Source organism: Leptodactylus fuscus, chromosome 5, assembly GCF_031893055.1.
Source record: "Leptodactylus fuscus isolate aLepFus1 chromosome 5, aLepFus1.hap2, whole genome shotgun sequence".
Classification (NCBI taxonomy): Eukaryota; Metazoa; Chordata; class Amphibia; order Anura; family Leptodactylidae; genus Leptodactylus; species Leptodactylus fuscus.
Window position 1 is genome coordinate 106,207,120 of NC_134269.1, and position 22,869 is coordinate 106,229,988.

A 22,869-nucleotide genomic window follows, 5' to 3' on the forward strand; every position below is an offset into this window, starting at 1 on the left:
TCTTCAAGTGACATACAGTACTTCTGACCTATATAGGCAATGGACAGCTGGTATATGAGTGATAAGTCATGTTCATTTGCTAAAGTTTAAAATCAGTTAGTCCATTGAGTATTTCTGCCCTGGGACTTGTAGTACCTTACCCTTGTTACCCAGTTGTCTAATGTTAGTGTGTCTATCTTTAGTTGTCACGAGGAAACATTACAGCAAATGTCCAGTGTAAAAGAATGAATTGATAAAACTCCTCATACCCCAATGTAAATTAATTGGATTGGTTGGGTAAAAGTGATGTTTACCATAAGACAAAGCAGAAACTATGTCAGTTTTACATTTATAATAGAAACCACAATGAAGCCTTAGGCCAGTGCCCCACGTGGCATAAATGCCGCAGTTTTTCAGTACGTGCAAAGTGGATGAGCTTTTTTTTTTTTTTCTATGTAGATTGTGAGCCCCACATAGAGCTCACAATGTACATTTTTTCCCCATCAGTATGTCTTTTTTGGAATATGGGATGGAAATCCATGCAAACACGGGGAGAACATACAAACTCCTTGCAGATGGTTTTTTTTTTTTTGCCCGTGGCAGGATTTGAACACCAGGACTCCAGCACTGCAAGGCTGCAGTGCTAACCACTGAGCCACCATGTGGCCCCTAGTGGATGAGATTTTGTCTACCATAAATTCCATCCACACATTACAGAAAAATATCCACAGTGGATATGCTGTGATTTAAAAAAAAACGTTTCGTTTTTGCAAATTGCAGAATGTCAATTATACCTACAGAAATGATGGCGTTTTCCATACAAGTATAATTGAAGTACAAAGTCTGCAGAGGAAAACTGTAGACTTTCTGTGAAAAGCGCTGTAGGAAAACCATGATGTGTAAGAATGGTAATTGTGTGGATGTCTATATCCAAATAGTGTTTACAGTACTGTATGAGTAAAGCTAGGTTCACACTGTTCAGTTTGTTGTACTGACATGTACAGATGCGTACCCGCTCTTTACATCCACCACCAGTCACTGTAATGTGTCAAAGATGGAAACTTTCTTTGTCCACTAAGAAAAAGCCTAATAAGAGGTTCTTTGTAAATCACAGTACTCCTAGGGCCTCGCACCATGACTGACACTCCGAGTGCCTGCTAACACCTGGAGCTGACCCTGAGTAGGTGGGAATCTGCTACAGCAACAAACAGGTCACTCAGCTGTGCTCCTTCTCCTTAAAGGCTCTCATGAATAAGTAAGTATTCCTGACATAAGGAGTAAATGTAAAATCGGAATACCATTATCCTATATTAACCTTTGCAAGCTAATCTAATACTATATATATGGCTCAGTACACCAACATGTCAATGCAGCTTGAGAAACAAACAGCAAAAAGAAAAGAGTTGTCAAAATTACAACATAATATCTGTAATCCTGGACAAATAATACACACAATATGTTCATACTAACAACTCTAAGATGCAGCTAGATGCTGCAAGCTATACGGCATACTACTATGGTTATTTTTTCTTTCAGATCCATCCTGCTTAGCTGGACATTTACATTAGATGTGTATTGGTTGTACATCATGACTCCATCTAATTTGTATGTGGCCCCTGACTCTCCCCAAAGCAGATAAGATCCTTTATTTTGACATATAAACTAGAGTCTGCCATCAGATTTCGCAGTTTAATACACAATCAACATTCAGCCAAGCAAAGTGTGCATGTGGATGGGGGAGTTGGGCAATAGTGTATGGCTGCCATATGTTTCAGATGGGAGAACCACAAACTAGGTTATATGTTAAACCACTCCAAATCTTTTCTATTAATGGTCTAGTAATGTAGCTTTACATCAGGAATATAGACCAGTCTGGAAAGGGGTTGTCTCCCAAAAAAGACCCATTTTAGATGGGAGGTGCAGTTTACCACATACATGGCTACTCATACAACTCATTTTGCCAGGGGAAGATTCTAGCGGTTTTACATAGTAGTATTACTTCATTTATCCATGTAATATAGAGGCATCATGAATCCACCAGAGCAAGGGCTGCTGTTTAATAACCATTCTCTGGCCATAGTTCATTTGGGGAAGCCTGCCAGAGCTGTGGCTGAGATTACATGAATTATGTAATATGTAGTTATCTCTCTGACCACTAGGGGCAACATTTTCAACAAGGTGATGACTACAGTGGAAATCCCGAGGGGTATTCTGGAAGTATTCTGTATTTGTACTTTCTGTAATACACTATCATAGATTGAGTGGGAGTCTTCACGAATACAGGAAGCCAACAGTGTGAAGTCCCAGATAAAAATTACATGAGGATATTCCTATTTTACTTCATTATGCCATTTCTAATAAATCATGAATGCTTAGAAATGAAGTGGTTGACTGGAACCCTTATACACATATGTGTGTTTTCTATTTACAGGAAGCGGTAAATATTTCCTTAGAAATACTGAAAGAAAATGACAAACAATCGTGCTCTTGTTTTCTATAACATCACCTACAGAATAAATGTGAGATCAGCAGGAGAATAAAACATTTAAAAGAACTGTTGTACCCATTGGAATAAGTAGGTTTTGCATCTTTATGGCTAGGTTTGACAGACTCTGCATCGACTGTACCACCTTCTATGAAATAAAGAAATGTTGTATCTTTAATAAATATCTACCCCAAATTATGACTTCTGAAGGTAAGACATCCTTACTTGCTACCCCAAAGTATCAGAATAAACAGAAAGACCATTAGAGTGATATAAACTCAGTGTAAACTTTAGGCCGTGTTCAGACGGGTTTTTTTGGGCCAGATTTTGATGCGGAATCCGTGTCAGAATCTGGCTCAAAAAACCGCCTCCCATTGAAATCAATGAGAGCTGGTCATTTCCTTTTTCCACGAGCGGTTTGTTCCCACGCACGGAAAAAAGAAGCGACATGTCCTTTCTTCAGGCGTATTCTGCAGCTGATTCAGCCGCGGACGTCCACCTCGCAACACTCCCTCCCAACTAAGCTCATTCTTTTGGACCTAATCCAGAGTAGAATGCTGCGACTGGATGTCGGTGCACTGTATATAGTGCATCGGCATCCAGTCGCAGCTAGCCGTTTTTTGGACCGGATTCTGAGGCAGCCACCGCCTCAAAATCTGGCCCAAAAAACCCTGTCTGAACCTGGCCGTACTGAGCACTCCAAAGTCAAGGCAGTCTTTTATCAAACTGAAGAAGGGAATAGCAACTAAGCAAAAAGCCATCTCTTTTGGTCCCAGTTCACACTTTCTCTTTCAGTTTGATAAAGGACACCCATGTCTGAAACATCACTGTTTGTTCTGATGACTTTGAAGCGCTCAATAAATTATAAACACATTTTGTCCAACTTAAGTGCTCTTTCTTTATGTGTATCTAACTATGTATGAGACATGACAGTGGGCACTAGAGCATTTGAATGGGGTTGAAAGATGTCCGGCGGTGAGCGTTTTATGCTCTCCGCCGCAAAACCGTTTTTTTTAAATCGGACACAGAGTCAGACATGCAGTACTCTGTGTCTGATTTAAAAAAAAAAAAACGGTTTTGCAGCGGAGAGCATAAAACGTGAGCGTGAGGTGAGCGTTTTATGCTCTCCGCCGCAAAACCGTTTTTTTTAAATCGGACACAGAGTCGGACATGCAGTACTCTGTGTCTGATTTAAAAAAAAAAAAAAACGGTTTCGCAGCGGAGAGCATAAAACGCTCACCGCCGCTCACAGCCGGACCCGGTCTGACAGGTTTCCTTCTTTTGCATGCAGAAGACGGAAACCACTGCCACTGCCGAATGATAGTGTGAACCTAGCGTCAGCCACATTCAAGTAAAGAATGAGAAATCCCCAACATTTGGCTGAAAAGAGTCCAATAGGATAAGCCATGAATATATTTTCCTAAAAAAACCATTTAACTTTAAAAGTTTCATAAAGGGCATACATTTTAGGTGGGAGCCCAGACTCCTGACATGCAGTCATAAGGAGGAGGTGAGAGATACTGCAGGCCCTACAGAAGAGGCAATGAGAAGTGATGAAATCTCATAAAGACAAATATTACATCTGAAAAATGTTATGTTTCCTGCACATTACAATGAATCTTCTATTATGTAGAACTCCAGTTAATGTAAAACTCTGGTTATTGTATTTCTATCACAAAAACAAAACAATAAATGTAAAAAAAAAAAAAAAATCATCAAAGTATTTGCGGTGTAAACTTTGGCAATCTGCCATGCTATAACTATGCAGCATAGGTAAGTAGATAAGCAAGCAATCTGAAGATGTCTGCACATAGCGGCTTCTATAATTCATATGCCTGAGTAAACTGGACAGGTTCTATCTAATCCCTTGGGAGCCATGAGTATGTGTAAAGCAGTGGACATATTGTATTAAAATAACTATATTAGCTTGCTGAAATCCAGTTAGATTTTTATGACTGATGGTATTGGGTCTCTACCCAGGGACACTTGATAAATTTGACCAATGAAATGGACAAGTACTTTATATGGACATCTTAGTACAGTCACTGTGGGAGTTGTATTATGAGCAATATGTAAAGATAAGCTTATGCCGGGTTCCACTGTACATTTCAGTAAGCCATGCGTCCGTGAATGTTAACTCAGCTCATCTTCAGGCTTTAATAGAGGAACACATAAGATGTATGGAATAAAGATGAACTCATTTTTGCTTTTATCAGCCATAATTTATTATTGTATTGTTCTCCCATTATATTCTGCAATGCCTTAATGGCAAATCAGGAAAATTTGTATATTTGCAAAAGAGGCGAACCTCAAACATAACGTAACATGTTCTGAGTGTATGTGCGTGTTTGGGTAAGGAGAAAATATGTGTTTCTATATTTATGTGACAGCATAATGTGTGTGTATGTTTGTATACACTGTATGTAAACAGGTGTACATATGTATTTACATATGTATTAACCTGTGTTTATAGCAATATGTAAATATTCATTTATGTATGTGCATATGTATGGCACACCTGAAATTTTTCCAGAAAATGTATTTCCCTCAGAAAATTATTTTCTTTTACACATGTTTATGTCCTTTGTGTGCAGTAAAACAACGCAAAACACAGAAGAAAAACCAAACAAAAATTATATAATGTCATGCAAAACTCCAAAAATGGACCAGACAAAATTACCGGCACCCTCAGCTTAATATTTGGTTGTTTACCCTTTGGAAAAAATAACTGGATCAAACACTTTCTATAACCTTCCACAAGCTCCTTACACTGCTCACCTGGAATTGAGAGATGTAAGAATTGCAATAATTTTCTGGAAGAAATACTTCATATTCTGGAAAAATTTCAAGGGTTCCAACACTTATGGCCATGACTGTATGTGCTTCTACCTAACTTATATATGTATAGGTGTGTTTTGTATATATTTGTGCACTTCTAAGCTAGATATGTCGTAAAAGTGGGGCTGGTGCTGCAGGTTAGAAGAGGTGGCTGTGACTGCGCAGTTTTCTCCGGTCACTTCTATGCAAGTTGCTGAGCATATTTACTCCTCTGTTCTTATTCAGAAGAGTGATGTTTATGTGCAGCCACTTCTCCATTCACAGTAGTTATAGGATTGGGGGTCCATAGCCGCCATTCATGAGATACAGTAGGTGCAATTCCCAAAAGTGGAGTCCAAATCCTCTAAACTTTTCTAGTATATCTGGTGGATATGCATATTTGTGTGTAAGTTCTGGTATGTATACAATAGTCTCATTAGGAACCTTGCTATGGAAACCTTACATTACATTGTTGTATACCTGATGCTGACTTTCTACATGTTAATGTTACTCATTCTATGTTGCAAGCATCATACCGTATATGAAGCAGAACGCATAGGTACAGAAATAAAATGAAATAGATCATTCAGCTATGGAATAGGCCGTAAATTTTATGTGGTGCTACAGGAAAACAGAAGCTAAAATGACAAAATTCATGGCTGAACCATAAGGAAGAGAACACAAGGAAGTAAGGATAAGAAATAAGGCTTGAGGAGTTTTGCGCAGTAGATTCTCATGCATTTCTGTCTGTGATACTACAGTATTAATAGCGGTATTAGCCTTATCATTTGCCTGATGTTAGAGCGTCCTTATATCAGATAACTATACCCACTCCGCTAGCCTGACTTCACAGCTCAATGGCAGTTTCACGGCAAGTGAAGTCTCCTGCAATTTATTACTCTGCAATAAAAGCAAGACCTCTCCTGCAGTGAAAGGCTTTATTTCCTCCAGATTGGCATTAAAATGACAAGAAGCAACAATAGAAAGTGAACTACTATATCAAAGCTTTCATTTAAGCCACAGATCACGGTAAAAACAAACACACGCTTTCAATATGAAAGAAGATTACAAGTTTTGCTAAAAGATCAGACATGCCAAAGTATGCCTTTATATCAGACAAAAAAGACAAAAATCCTTTTTTTTCGGTTGTTTAAGATTCCTGTGGTTTTCTTAGCTATGATTAGGCATAGCTACATTAAAAATGGCTGCAATATCTACATATGCTTACAAATGTGGTAAAATCTCCTTGGGAACTTTTTTTTTCCATTTTATACTTTTTTTTTTCTTTAAAACCCTTTTTATACCTTAACAATGAATGTAGACTAGATACAGCAAAAACATGTCAGAGGGTTTAGTTGGCATATTGTGCATAGAATGCCACTTTGACTCTCTCTATTTGGTGGCAGAGCTTGATGGCAGGACCTAGTTTTAGTTCCATACAGTCTTGAACTGTGGGAAGAGACAGGAGTAAGAAGGCTTGTCCATCAATGTCCTGCAAATAAACAAGAAGTTGTGTTATATTCTATATATATAGATGTACAGGAACAAATACAGAAGTCATACAGAAGCCTCTTGGTAATGAAGCAAGAAATAAACTATGGTTTCTCACATTTTGTAGTTCTGTAAGTATTCCACGTAACAAAGAATGGGTACAAAATAAAATAACATAAAATAAAATATATATTTTGTTCTAATTCAAGCTCCCGAAAAATACAGCTGTTAGAATATGCAGAGTAGCAGGAAAGTCCATATTCCCTGCAAATGCCTTTTAAGAGATATGCTGTTTATGGAAGCCTGTAACCTCTCAGGCCTCGTTCACATCTGCATTTGTATTCCGTCCCAGGGAGTCCGCATGAGGACCCCCCTAAAGGAATATCGAACGCAACTGCAAGTGGTGTGCCAGTGACTATAATGGGGTCCATGTGCTTGCCACTAGTTCTCTGCAGGGATCATGTGGACAGGAAAATAGTTCATAATCTACTTTCCTGCCCGCATGATTCATGCGGACAGCGTGCGGCCAGCACACGGACCCCATAATAGTCTATGAGGTCCATGTGTTTTCACTGCACACCGCTTGCAGTTGTGTTCAGTATTCCGTTCGGGCGGTCCCCATGTGGACTCCCCAAACAGAATACCGAACGCAGATGTGAACGAAGGGTAACAGAAGAACACAATTCAAGTCTGTTTGTATAGTATGAAAAATATATACAGGCTGCAACCATCAGCTGCTTCCCATTCACACATTTTATCAGCATTTCCTTCACTATCTAAACCCAGGCCACCCTGAAGACTTCACAACATGCTTCAACAGACTTCACAACAATAGGCTTTTTATCAATCCCAGTGACTGTCGGTGCACCCACACAGCAATTGTGCCCCCTTTTCTGCCACAGTCTACCCCGCAGAATACCTCCTGCTATTTTTATCACTAAAAGTGACTTTCTCATTTTTGAGAGTGGAAGGCTTGGTATCATGAATCATTTATACTCAAGTGCACCAGAGGGCAGGGGTAATAAATTTATGACCAGGGGACCCGCCTGACTTATGAAACCAATAGTATCTGCAATGAGTGTGAGGCCTGTAGCTCCAAGATTCAGACTAGTAGAAATGCAATCAACTCTAGGGAATCTGAATGGTAACACTTAAAGGGGTGGTCTGGCAACATAATGAAAGTTACCAATATGTCTTAATTCTTAATACAGCAATGCTGACCTGAATTCAAATCCCTTTTTAAAGAACTTCTTATTCTACTGTCATTCTGCCATAGTAAGAAATTTCCAACTCCTTTCTGTCTATATGACACGCTTGATAGGACTTGGCTGTTTCACTCACAAAATTGTCTGTCAGTCCTATTACCTGACTCTATAGTTGCTTGAGGAAGAAAGGGACTGGCTTATCTAATAATCTGAGTCAGAAACCAAGTCCCTTTTAGACATGTCACAGGGACATAGAAGGGGGTGAAGAATGAGGCTAAGCTCACACTTGCGTTGGGCTCTCCATCAATTGGGTCCACAGAGGCATCCAAATGACAACACAGTCAGTCCGCTAAAACAGTGGTAACCCGCAGGCCCCATGGGCTATAATAGGGTCCACCAGGTTTTCACCATTTTATACTCAAACCAGCGGAGCGAAAAGTCCTCCATGCAGGACTTTTCTCTCCGCCGATTTTCAGCTAAATCTGTGGCAGAGTCTCCTATGTAGACTCCAATACAGATATGCACCTAGTGTGACTGTGAAAGTGAAGGTTCTGGGACCACAAAGCAGGGTCTGAAATCAGGCCAGTGGTGCTGTATTCAGAATTAGTAAGTCCTACTAATTTACATTAAGACAAAAAATAAAAATAAACTACCCCTTTAATACTGAAGCACATTTCGATTTTAGTGAAATGTACAATTTGTAAAATAGAGGTGCCTGCATTTAACAGGCAGTCACAAAAAAGATGGTAATCCTTTAATAATTTATTCCACATGAACAGATTGGGAGCTCTATAACACTCTGTATAACATGCAAGAAGTATTTTTTTTATACCTGTTCTTGAAAGATTTTTGCTAAGGGAGCACAATCTGTAGACTTAATAAATTTCACAACATCTGTTACTGTCCATTCCAAGGGGTTACTCTCCAGGACCAGACATTCTTCTTCCTCTTGCTTTTTTTCCTTTAAAACAAAATGATCAAATGAAACATTTATTAATCCCATCTGACATTACCACAAATATAATTATTAGTTTATTAGTGTAACATAAATTACAAGGTTACAACAAGGTTCCAGGATGCCTTGTATTCTAAAGCAGGGGTCCCCAACCGCCGGTCCGTGGACCAGTACTGGGCCGCGGGGCATGTTGCACTGGTCCGCGTACCAGCAGCGAGGAGTCAGCAGTTGCTGAGGACACTGACACTTGGTTGTTGCTCATCAAGATAAGGTGAGCAAAGTGTGGGGTTGAACCGGGACCCGCTGTATGTCCGGGATTATAGTACTATGCAGGACATGCAGCAGGTCTTGGCTTCACCCCGCACTCGCCTACCAAACTTTGGGCAACTACATTACACACCCCTTCCCACCCCCACTGGGCCATAGAAAAATTGTCTTGCTGAAACTGGTCCCTGGTGGAAAAAAGGTTGGGGACCACTGTTCTAAAGCATCTCTTCATGTTGGTAATACAACAACTGTACAGAACATAACTTGTAAATGTTGCAGAACATTATATTCTTGGACCTCAAAGTGACACTCCAGCTTTTTTTTAAGCTATGCAAGGTAGTTAGCAAAATGGTGTTAGGCTAAGATTTTGCTACATTTTTTGAGCCTAAGCCAGGAGTGGATTGAATAGAAGGTAGAAGTGTAAGAGCTTCCTTTATATTTCCCATTCCTTTTGTAGCCAACTTGGCTTTGGCTCAAAAACCGCATAAAATCTGCAACAAAAAAGCTGCATTTCCGCAATGTGGGGCCTTAGCCTTAAAATTACATTTCTAGTATCAGTACCAATGCCTATTTCCTGCTTCTAGAGGGGCTATATAGAGCAGAATATGTGAGAGGCAGAGGAGGAGTGGATACATTTTCAAAGAAGCAGTAGGGCAGAAGAACAAGGGCAAGACTTTGATTATTCTGATTTCATATGGTAGTTCTCAATGGTATCTGCAAGCAGCAGAGAGAGAGATATTTCCTTTACTCAGCAACCCATGCTAGAAGAAGTCTAATCATACTGTGAAAGAAGGATAAGGGAAAAACACTGCAAGTAGACAACTATAACTATATAGTAGACAAAATAATTTGTGAAAACAAAACAGGAATGTCAAAAACTAAGGATGTGCAAGAATCCCAAAATAGGTATCTAAAACTCAATAATCTTTTTTAATAGTAAGCTAAAAGATCAGAAGTATAATAGATACGGGGATATGGGAAGATGACCAATATTTGTTACGGTCAAGGATCTATCTTCCCCAAAAAATCAGTTTTTGGTTTCTACTACCCCTTATAATTAGTAGGAGACACTCATTTTTCAAGACTATATGTAGAGGCCAATCTCTGTCCCCCATGGGGTGGGGTGAAGATAATATTGTTCAACCTCAATAGCAGTCCACACAGAGTTACTCAACTAACTATAGACTTAAGGACAGGTCAGATTTGCAGGCTAATAGCACAATTGTGTGCTTAAGACTACTTATATGGTCAGCTAACACAGTCCTAGGAAAAGAAGGTGTATATAATACAACACCGCCACTAGTTAAAGTCAGGGACATATCTCATCTCCTTATTCTTATAGCACCTGCACTGACGCGTTTCTAGAGCACATGGAATCATTGCCCTGTCATCAGAGATGTTTAATAAAACTCACGTCTTTCCCACTCGTGGTGTTGACCTCTTCGGCATAAGAAAAAGAGCGTGTTTTCCGGACTCTTCTTGCTCTCTCCACCAAAGGGGCTCTATCAGAACCAATGCTGTTTCTCAGTGTTACCGCTCTCCTTGGACGTACAGAAGGAACTTCAACAGAAGATGTATCAGTATGATCATCACGTACTTCAGAACTTGTTTCCTCACTGCCTGTGTCATCTTCAAGACCATCATCTTCCGCACTCTCCTATTAAGATTATACAATTTTTATTCTTTTTTTTTCAGAAATAAGTTATTCATAAACCTAAAGTAAATGTTTTACATTTTATGGGTGGTGACTTACTATGTAATGTGCTGCAGAATATGAGGACACTATATAAATAGGCAAAATAAAAATGGATAAATATGTAGCGAATGCAGTTATAACTGCACGCAGTTCTGGGGATACAGGTGCTTTCCCTTAAAGGAAAGTTAAACACCAATTAATTCATGAGGTTGGGTTTATATGGTGCGTTTTTGGCCAGTAGACCATGTTTGTGACAGCCTTGTGGCAGCAACAGTAAATCTGGCCCATTGTGTCAATATCCTAAATATTTTAGTGTATTCATTTTATTTTCTACTATTGAGGCTGAGTTCACTTTTTCGCTGAAGAACTGCGTGCAGTATATAAATGCAGTAATGGCCAGCACATGTCACTTTGCATTTCAACTGTATGGTAATGGCCATTAAATCGAAAACCTTTGCTTTACTGGTTGTTTTACTGCATATAGATGATATGCACAGTTACATGTGCTAGGTATTACAGCAATTAAAAAACACATGCAGTTTTATAGAAAAGAAACACCATGTAAGGCCAAGGCCCCACATAGCAGGCCGCGGCGAACAAGCGCTGCAGGAAAAACCGCAGTGGAAATGCATTGTGATTTTTCCTGCAGCGCTTTTCACAAAAAGTCCACACAGTTTTCCTCTGCAGACTTTCTGCTTCAATTATAGCTATACGGAAATCGCAGTTTCAATAGGTATAACTGATATGCTGCGATTTTCAAAAACAGCAGCTTTTCCACTGTGGATGTTTTTTCAATGTTTGGATAAGATTTGCCAGAATCCCATCCACTCTGCAGGTACTATAAGACGCAGTGCTTTTTGCCACAATGGGTTCGCAATATGGAGCCCCAGGCTTAGGGGAGTAGCACACAACCGTGAAACACGGTCTGTGCGACACCCAGCTTTACCAGCTTGGACTTTGTTATCTATGATTGTAGGAGTCCCTGCCTCTCAACGACATACCATTCTGTACTGTAATTAGTATGGGACAGTATGTCGCTGGGAGGCAAGGTTCATCTAAAAAATCACTATAATTCAAATAAACTGAGCCTTTCTGTCTAGATTATGAAGTGCAGCTTTGTTTGTGCCTCTTTTAATAAAGGTCAGTGTCATTTTTGTCTAGACATGATCAAAACATGTTCTGTAGGTTACTGAGGAAGTGGGAAGAACAAAAAAGTCTACAATGTCCTCAAGTCCATCTCCCAGTAGGTGTGCACTGCACCAAAGTAAGGAGGAGCACAGAGATAGATACAAAAATAAATTAAAATAAGTAATCTTTTAAGTTTCCAATAAAGATCCATTTGCTCAAATGATTTTATACAAACCTCAGTATCAGTTTTTGTTTCTAAAATGAAAAGGCATAGATAGAGATTATTTCATTTGCATCATTCAGAATTCCTTATTTTCCATACCTCAGAGCCAACTGGGCTAACATCCACCACTGATGTACGTCTCTTCTTTTGTACAAAAATGGATTTTCTCCTTTTTCTGCGTCTTGTTGGTTTAGTCTGGGTATTGTCGGCTGTGTGTTCCCCAATAGGAGGCTTTGCAATCTTTTTCCTCTTTCCATAATAATAAGCTGCAGTAAAAATAGTAATGATGATTTCGCATAGTGGAATGGGAAAATGCAATGATTACATATTAATATTTTTACAGAGTGTATTGTGTCTATTAGGCCCCACTCATACACAAAACATTTTTGAAGGGTTTTAAGTTGAGGCCCTACGTGGCGATTCCAAACAATTTACAAACAAGATGGTTTTTGAAACCGCAGCACTTCTGCTGAGGATATTTATCTGCAATATGTGGATGGGTTAGCCAGAATCACATCCACTTTGAAGGTACTTTAAAACTATGTGTTTTTTTAAAGTACGGAGTTTTTGCAAAGTGCAACCCTGGCCTAAAACACACTTGGCTTTAAAGGGGTAATCCTATCTTAATAAATTATCTCCTGTCCATAGATTAGAGAATAATTTGCAGATTGCTGAGGACCTAACAATCAGCAGAATGGGGGACTTTTTTCTCCCTGTTCTGAATGGAGTGGTGGTAGGGATGGACAAGCACCACTGAAGTACAGTGCTTAGCAATCTCCAGTCCTCCCATTTAAAAGAATGTAGCAGTGTTTGTCCATCCTGATCACTGGTCTATTCTGAACAGGGGATGAACCTCCGCTGTTCTCCAATTGTGAATTATGACTCTGGAGTCATGAGAGCTGACTGTGAGATCTGTGCTAAATCCGTCCTGACTACCAGCGGGTATTCCCTTCTTTGTATCTGTATGGCGCTGTCATCACCCATTTTGTCTGTAGTACTCTAGCCCCACCCTATTGTCTACTTTCTGAGTCTGGCTTGACACTTGGGGAGCCCTGTCCCTTTTTCTTCCTCTGCTGAAGAGGATGAGCCTGATTTATGAGAAAGTGTACACCTCCTCATAAAATAGATGCATCTTGTGGTTCTGAAAAATGATGGTCTTGATAAATATCCTCCCCCCAATACGTCTGTGCGCTGCTTACAGGAATCAAGGACTTCACACGGACAGAAATCACTGACTTGAGAATGAGGCCTAAATAATGTTTATCTTTTACTTTATACCTGAAAATAAGTTATAAGCATAAAGTACAAAACAATGTTGTGTGCAATGAATGTAAAGTATAATGTTCCCCACTCTGTGGAATGTGCATGTAACACATAATTAATTGTAACCCAATGTATGCAATCCATCCCCTACATAGGCCTATTACTGTATAAGTTGTGCACTGACAGTGTTCATAGGCAGCCCAGAGCAGTGATAATTCTGTGACCGCTCACTTCCAGGGAGATTTACTCCTTAATCCAGTGTCAATAAAATATAAATAGTTTCCTGTATCTGTCATTGTTTGTGATCCTAAAGCACCTGTTATACAGCTGGAGACTCGAAACGTATTCCAAACTGTGACTGAAGAATGAATGCTGTTCTCTGCATGGGGACGTATTAGACGGCATGACTGCACAGTGTCTTGAGATACTTACTGTATTTGGTTTTGGTGTGTACAGAGCAGTTTTCTGGACATACATCAGTCACCAGGAAGGGACTAAACAAATTGGGACAACATTCTAATTTCGCACACACTTTGCGGCAAAAATCTGCAACCTGGTCTGATGTGCGGACAATCTTCACAGTCGCCCTGTAGGTTTTCCCTTTGTATCTGGAGGGGATACAAACATGAAATGCTGAAATGACTTTCTCCATAGTTACTCACCTGCCTGCAGCTCTCTTGAGAACCATTTTCACATGGATGGGATTTCATGTAATTGCCAATTATATCCCAGATCACCAGGCAGCTGTACAAATCACATATGGCAACACAGGTAATGACTAAGTAGACTGGAAAGACTAGGCATATTTGTTATGACTATGATCCTTGATATAGTATTCGTTTCCAATCAATACCTTCCTCCTAGAGAATATATTTTCTGCTGTAGTCCTTTATAAATCACTAAGAGTATTTCAGCAGCAGACAGGAGATTATTACGACAAATCCTACAAACTGTACAGTCAGCGTATTTACATGTGGGGTAGTAATCCAAGGCAGGTTATATATATTTGTATATGTGATAATCAGCCATATAAAGTCATCATAGACAACTTATCCAATAGAAAATAACTGAACAATTGTAGGAGCTCTATTAAGAAAAGCACTGCAATTCATATTGCTATCTACCCTTCCTAAGACCATCATGGTTTTGAAAATTGCAGCATGTCAATTATACCTACAGAAACACCAGCAGTTTATATAGGTATAATGGCAGTACAAAGGTTTCTTCTGTGGACTTTCTTTGAAAAGCGTTGCGGGAAAAACCGTGATGCAGTGCCACTGGATTTCTCCTGCACTGCTTTTTTGCTATGGCCCGCTAAGTGGGGCCTTAACCTCAAATGGTATTTTTTTTTGCATACTGGCCATTATACATTGTATAGAATGTAAAAGATATAGCTCTGTAGACACCCAATGAAAGGGATGTATCTGTCCAGGATGAAGCATAAATGATATAAGAACACAGATACTTCACATGTTAAGGTGTTATGCACATAAAATTAACATGTGCCAAATCTGGCAATTTAGGATAAACAGGATTACTATCCAATTTGCCGGGGTCCCAACTTTCCTCCAACAAATCATGTTGGGGGATAGAAGGATTGTCATGTTGACTTTTACATGACCGATCCTTTGGTTCACAAGGGAGGTATCTTTCCTGGCTAACTTCTTTCTTCCTATTGAGATCACATACATGTTATAGAAGATAGAAAGTATTAGCTTCTGCACAAATGTTCATTTGGCCAACAATTTATGAAGATGCATGATTTGTTCTATATAGTAAAACAAAGTTTGTAGAAACAATGTGACTATTCAAGGAGGTAACTGGGTGGTCATTAGAAGTACATTTGATCCTGGGCAGCTTTTTTCATTTCATGTTCATCATCAATAATCTATCCATCCATCTATCTATCTATCTATCTATCTATCTATCTATCTATCTATCTATCTATCCATCCATCTGTCCATCTATCTTGTTTATAGAGCAGTAGATCCTATATGTCCTACCATCAAAAAACCTGGAAATCCTTTTCTTAGAATGTCACTCATATCACACTAAACATATTAATAGGACCATTGTACCTGAATAACAAATGCTTCTCATGACCCCTTTATTCCTGCATAACATAATATTGGGCACATTTATTACAATGAGCATGTGAGCATACAGAAACCATTAGAAGGCTCGGACTGGTTTAACCACTTCATCCAATGAGCTGAAGGTCAATCTACCACTTTCCTGTACAAGTAAAGCTTTTTATCAATGAAACTTTATCTGGGTAAAGGGTACCCTGGTTAAGAAACACTGATATATGGCATAATAGACAGTAGCCAATATCAGTAGAATAAAAAAAAAAAAACACCTTGAAATTCCTGTAACATCGTATCTATTATAGACTTGGACAGAACCTTATTGACAACTCAAGGAAATTTGGCAGGAATCTGTTTAAGTCTCCAGTAGTTCTAGTTAATGAGATAAAATATTCTTCCTGTATTCCCAAGCCATGTGTTCATATTGCATTAACCTACTTCCAATTTAATAGATTTTCTCAGAGCCTGTTGTGTTATTGAACTTGAAAATCTTCCAGATTATGGTTTGAAGACAGCTTTACACTACTTCGCCATCCTTACATGCAGTATCTCTGCAAATGGGTTTTGCGTAATTCTGCAAAATTATCTAGACAAGGAATTCAAGTGTGTAAAGTGATTTTATTATTTTTGTAATCCATGCACTCTGACCAAAATACTATTTATTCATAATTCATCACTTAATGCCATATACAGTGTAGGTGTTCTAAGCTAAAATTAGCTTCTATAGGAACTGTATTCATATTCTAGGGTATATGTTATTTCTTCATTTTATTACAATTTTATAAACTTATGTATAATAGCATAGCAGGCTTCAACTGAGGTAACAGAAAGAGGGGTAAAGGGCAGCACTCGGCTAATACAACTCAGGACGGGTACACGTTTACTAAGGAAACTGACCAGACCCCTAGGAGTGTGTCCTCAGAAAAAAAGTTTTATGACGGCACTCCAAAATTTTTACCAAGTATTTTATTAATAAAAGTCACCTTACAAATAGAGAGTGAATATCTCAGTTATCCATAAATGCCAGACTGCAATGTTTCAGGATCAAATCCTTTCATCAGGAATAGGGCAAACGTTGAAGGATGCAGCAATATGAAGTCTCAGAAAGCAGGGGATATGCCATTGGTGGGTGGTGAGCAGGGATACACCGTTTGTTTCATGACTATTGTTAATAAAAACTTTGCAGTGTTGTCACAAAACTTTTTCTGCTGAGATAATGCCCATTAACAAACATTCCCTGGACAAACTCTTTGTAAAATTCTCATTGTATATGGTATGGCATGGGAATATAATGCATTACAGCTCTTGTACTGTATGTCTTTACTCATGAGTGTCAATTTGCAAAAGAACAAATCTCGCAAGGTTCATCTGGCAATTCCGTTTGGACCGAATACATCTGAACTGAAACTGATATTATTCTCAGGAGTCTCTTCAGAACCCCAAATATAATGGTCGGAGGCCCAGGAGAGGTGTGTGAACATAAAAGAAACACTGTTACTTAAATCTACTGGGCTCCAACAGGACTCCCTGCTGTCTTTGGGCCTCTTTTGTGAGGTCAAAGACATCATGGGGGTCAGGCCGATGTCACAATGCATAATGATACTGTGTAGTTCATGGGTAAAGTACCCATAATTTTTTGTAATATCTGTAATGAACACCGTAGTGGCCACTATGGGACATAATACTGTGTGAGGGGGCCACTGTGGGACATTACACTGTGTGGAGGAGCCACTATGTCCCATTATACTGTGTGGAGGGGCTACTATGGAACATTTTACTGTGTACAGTGGCCACTATGTGACATACTGTGCAGAAGGGGGATATTATGCTGTGAGGAGAGGCCACTATTGCACATTATACTGTGTGGAAAAGCCACTATTGGACATTACACTGTGTGAAGGGGCTGCTATGGGACATTATACTGTGTGGAGGGGCTGCTATGGGACATTATACCGTGTGGAGGGGCCGCTATGGGACATTATACCATGTAGAGTGGCTACTATGGGATATTATACTTTGTGAAGAAGCCACTATGGGATATTATATTGTTTGGAGGCAGGGTTGGACATTATAGTGTGTGCAAATGGGGCGCCATACCCTGTGGGGGCCAAGAAAGTGGGAGAAATGTCGTGTGTGGAGGGTGGGGAGGTTGGTTCGGGTCCAAGTCAAAAGTTTGCTCTGGAACCCAGTCTTTGCTAGTTGCCCCTGGATATACTATATATGAAAGAGATATACTGATCAATAGATAGATATGAGGTAAATAGATTGACAGATAGATAGATAGATAGATAGATAGATAGATAGATAGATAGATAGATAGATGTCATAGACAGAGCCAGAATTGTATTCTTTTCCTGTAGAAGGACACACTGTAAGTTTTGTGCTGTGAAATATTATCCACTCTGCTCTGAATTGCTGTTTTCATGTTTTTGTCCTTCTAAACACAATTAAGTGAGCTCCAGATTTATCTGAAATGGCCACTTCTGGGTTAGTAAATGATCTCTTTAGTGTTGCTAGGAGATTAGAATTTACTGAATAAACCCTGCCCAGACGATAAACTCCTTACAGTAGACTATATCAGTAAAATGATTTACAATCTGTTTAATTTTACAATTAGATCTAGCGTTAAAAGACTGTAAAAAAAGATAATGATAAAATACAATCTCTGCAAACAAAGCACAGCTACATTAGCAGAAATAAAACAATTCTACTTTGCATTTTAGCAAACTGTAATATTGCTAAATTATAACCTAGAGAACATCTCAGGTGCTGACATTTATTATACCTTCATTTCATGTAAAATGCCGCTACAAACACTCAGAAAGAGTATAGCTGGCAGTAAAATGATCTTTCTATGCATTATAGTCATTATCTGTAGCACACATAATCTGTTTTGTTGTAGATTATAGTTATTGTAGGGTATTTTTCTATGGTATTTTTACTTAGAAAAAAATACTGGCAATATTCATTAAAGCGTACCAAACCTTTCAATAAGCTTTGCTAAGCACAATATGTATGCACAAGAAATAACATTATTATTGACTATTCTCACTTTTCAGCAGTTTTTCCTTTTACAGGCTATATATGTATAATTTTAAGTTGTTACTGAGGTGAAGGATAGAAAGTGAATGCTATGATGTCTACCATAGACAAGATGTTCTGACATAGAAAGCAGATGAGAGTCTGCTCCATAACGCTCTTACTTGTATTGAGAAGCTGCAGAAGGATCACATAGGGCATTATAAAGAACTACCTTTGTATAGGGTGAATAAGGTGTCATGCTTGGGTACCATACAGTAACACAAAACCCACAACTTTGCATTATGAACTGTAGCTCTACATACAAAGGTGTGTCAGACAATAAAGCTCTACCAGGACTTATCCCCAAGCTTCAGAAAAGGTAATATATGTCTTATCGATGGGGATCAACTGCAGGGAACCCTACTAATCCCAACCCATGCACAGTGCAACTCCAATCAATGTCTATGGTGCTAATACAGATACTAGAGTTCAGCCATGTCCGTCCGACTTTGAATGGGGTAGCAATGTGGAGGTCCCAGTGGTAAAACCAATCCTTTCGAGAAGTGTTAAGACTTTAGTCTGGGACAACCCTTCTACACAGTATAGAACACTAATAAAATCCTATTCTATACATTCAATGGAATGATGAGGATGTAAATAACTATATATCTAAGTAAATAAAATGGAAAGATAGCAGGACAAGACAGGTACCAATTTATTGCACTCTGTATACAATGGATTTCCTTTGTGCATTATATATATATATATATATATATATATATATATATATATATATTTATATATACACTTTCTCCCTGAGCACCTGAAATGCTTTACTCTTCAATGTCGATATGGTGCATTAAAGTAAATACAAATAAATATGTGCACACCAAGCATACATTCATCACTATGTCATATGTAGAAACATGTATAAAAATCAGCAAATACTATAAATCTGTCACAAACTGTCACCTACACCGTGTAATGGATTCTATAAAATATCATTAATGAACTGAGCTGTTTTCAATAAAAGTGCCATAAAACGTACCGCTGGCATGGTTTCAAGTGGTCTCAATGCACACAGCTAAGTCATGACAATTGTAAAACGATATTGCAAGCAAAGGATTAGAGATGAGTAAATCACAGATAAGATACTTAAATCCTATTAAAGGATATTGCCAAGAAACACCTATTAGGAAATGGCATTATTAGCATTAATCATTAAGAATAGGTCACAGTAAATTAGTCTAATTAGCTTCTCTGACAAATCTAATGCGGCTCAGACAAAATTGACAAGCTATCTTTTTGTTTTAAGAACAATATAAAGATTAACAGAAAAAAAAATCAACACATCTTCTCCGTGTGACCAAGCATATGGCATTTACAGGTGGTGGGTAAATGACAAGAAACTGGGAACTATATTTTGCAAAACCTGAAAAATCTAAAATAACATGGCCATCTTTACTCTGTAACTTATCCACATGTAGCGATCCTTGACCTGTTCAGTAAATACCGTGCCCTCTAAAGTAGGAACACTTGAAGGCAAAGTACTAAGAAACATACTCAGCACATTATTGATCCAGTAAGATATCTGATTGTCATTTCCTGGAGTCAGGAAGTCACTGGCGCACTTGAGAATCAAAACTGGCAGCAGCTGCTTGGAAATTACTTGGCAAGATGCCTATGTTTCATTTCAATATATTCTAACGCTCACAAACAGACAGAATTCCATAGGCAAAAGACTGAATACTGTAAGACCCCAACCAATGCATCATTCTGCAATATATAGTAATGTCAAATATATCTACTATGCATTCTCAAACACACTGTTACACCAAAAGAAATAATAGTCATTAATATCACAATGTATACTCATCAAAGGGGTTATGCCATGCAAAGTATTTATTCTCTATCCATAGCACAGAGAATAAATACCTGATTTGTCGGGGTCTGATCGCTGAGAATTCCACCAATCGCGAGAACTGGGGGTTCGTTCACCCCTCAGTGTATTCAGCCTGAATGTAGCCAGGCGACTGCTAGTGCATGGCACTCCCATCTAAATCAATGGGAAAGCCAGGGACAGCTGAAGTAAAGCACTTGGCTATCTCTGGCACGAGGTGACCTCTGCCTCCAATTCCGGACCACAAAACCCCGTCTGAACTTGGGCTTACAGTACACTGCTATAGTCTTGTACTGTGGGGGGAAGCAGTTCTCACCATACAGTGATTATATACATTATATATTGGTACCAAAAATATTGCAGATACCAGCACAACTGACATGGAAAGCATATAGGAATCAGCGTGGAAAACTCCTCTGCCTTCGACTAGGTCAACATGGTTAATTTATAGATTGTATTTTATCCAACTTCATCAACTATGTTACTATGTTACATTCAAACAAACGCTGGTCACTGGCTAAGCAGGACTCCACACTGGACTCCTGAGTATAGGAATCGCAGAGGTTTAAAGTAATCTTTAACCATAAAGCTATGTATTTGCTCAGCTCCTCCTGCTTTATAAAGTGATTCCTGAGATTAAACTGCATTGTCGTAGACAGGGGCAGATTGGCCATGTATACCACTGACTGTAATATGGGCCAGCCTCCAAGGCCTTGCTTTGACTATTGCTGTAGGGTGCAGCCTGGCGGCCCCTGCTCTATACCTTCAGAGTGGAGGCCACCAGGTCGCACTGAGGAAATGTGTTGGATGAGTCTACAAAATTCATTGCACAAGGTTCACCAGATGAATCTCATGAGATTCAACACACGAGGTTCACCCAGCGGTTCCATTATTTTGTTTCAAATAAACAGGTCATTTACATAGCTATAATAACATTGTCATCAAAATGTCCTTACTCCCTATAAATTGCAATGGCTGTATTTACTCTGGTCAGATATATGCAATACCAACAATCAGCAATAACAAAGCTAGATGTGTAAAATTTTCTGTACTAAAATAGAGCTATAGTTTATAATGGAATTTCCATATTCCCTAAACTTAGGTGTTATTAAAATTGTAACTATTTAATATGCTGGAACAAATCTGAACCAGTCCTTCAAGTCTCGGAACTACAGTACAACTCCTTGCACTGTGATACAGATAACATATAAAGCGCTACTATTGATCAGGTCTGTATTATCTTAGCTTTGCTCATTATAGCCGCCTGGCAGCATTTAAAGACTTCACTACTACAGCATTCCTCTATGTAGGGTTATCTGCTAACAAAGTGACAACTAGAATACTACATAAAACAGAAATTTGTCCTAATTGTTACGCACTGACATAAGACAACCACTGAAATATCTAACCTGATATGTGTTATGGTCCAGCGGTCTATTAATTAGCATTTAATACATGAGCCCAGCATGTTCTTGGATTACTTGTCATTGTTCAGCCAGAATTCATTTGTTCTTGCGCTGCTGACTTCACATAACAGCACACAAGTCTGAAGCACCAGAAAGAATAATGACCTGTGTGAATTAGCCATGGATTACTTACTTGGCTTTGAGTGTTTCTTCCTGGAAATTCCATGATGTGTCTTCCACTAACTGTAACTCTCGTAAGACGCGTCCAGGTTTGTAGGCAGCATTAATTACCATACTGAGGACCTGCCACAAATATATTACAAGTAAGTATCTCGTCTTCTGCCAGCTTTACCACATAAAAGTTTAACTACAGCATAGAGTGGATTTAATGATATTAAAAAAATTTGTGCAATAATACATTAACCATTTTACCTCTAACTGATACTGGGTGATACATCTGACACCTTTATACACTGTCTAATCTAAATGTCCAAAATGTAAAAATTAGCTAAGACCCGGTTCACATCTGCATTCGGTAATCCATTTGGGGAATCCACAAGGGGACCCCCCGAATGGGCTATTGAACATCCCATAGAATATAATGAGGTCCATGTGCTTGCCGCGCGGTCTCCGCACGAGTCATGCGAACAGGAAAGCAGATCGTGAAGTACTTTTCTGTCTGCATGCTCCATGTGGACACCGCGGAAAGCACACGGACCCCATTATAGTCTGTGAGCTAAAATTAACATGCTGTGGTTCTCCAAAATGCACGTTTTTGAAAATGCATCTTTTCTGTTTGTTTTCCACAATGTGTGGATGAGTTTAAATAAAATGTAATTCACTATGTTGGTACTGTAAAATGCAGCTGCGTTTCTGCAACGTTGGGCCTTAGCCTGAACAGTTAAAAAGACCTTTCATCACCTCCGCCAATATAATACATGCTGCT

At 38.9% G+C, this 22,869-nt stretch overlaps 1 protein-coding gene across 3 annotated transcripts in view; it reads right to left on the minus strand.

Moving 5' to 3' along the window:
* Positions 1-6,576: 6,576 nt before the first annotated feature.
* SFMBT2 (Scm like with four mbt domains 2) overlaps positions 6,577-22,869 on the minus strand; it is a 148,940-nt gene continuing 132,647 nt past the window's right edge. For all 3 annotated transcript variants that reach the window (XM_075273943.1, XM_075273944.1, XM_075273942.1), the window contains 6 exons: positions 22,117-22,226; positions 13,942-14,117; positions 12,346-12,512; positions 10,614-10,856; positions 8,810-8,938; positions 6,577-6,773 (listed from right to left, as the gene is read on the minus strand). In XM_075273943.1, coding sequence (XP_075130044.1) covers positions 6,633-6,773; positions 8,810-8,938; positions 10,614-10,856; positions 12,346-12,512; positions 13,942-14,117; positions 22,117-22,226 — 966 coding nt within the window. In that variant the 3' untranslated portion in view covers positions 6,577-6,632. The remainder of the gene's footprint in view (positions 6,774-8,809; positions 8,939-10,613; positions 10,857-12,345; positions 12,513-13,941; positions 14,118-22,116; positions 22,227-22,869) is intronic.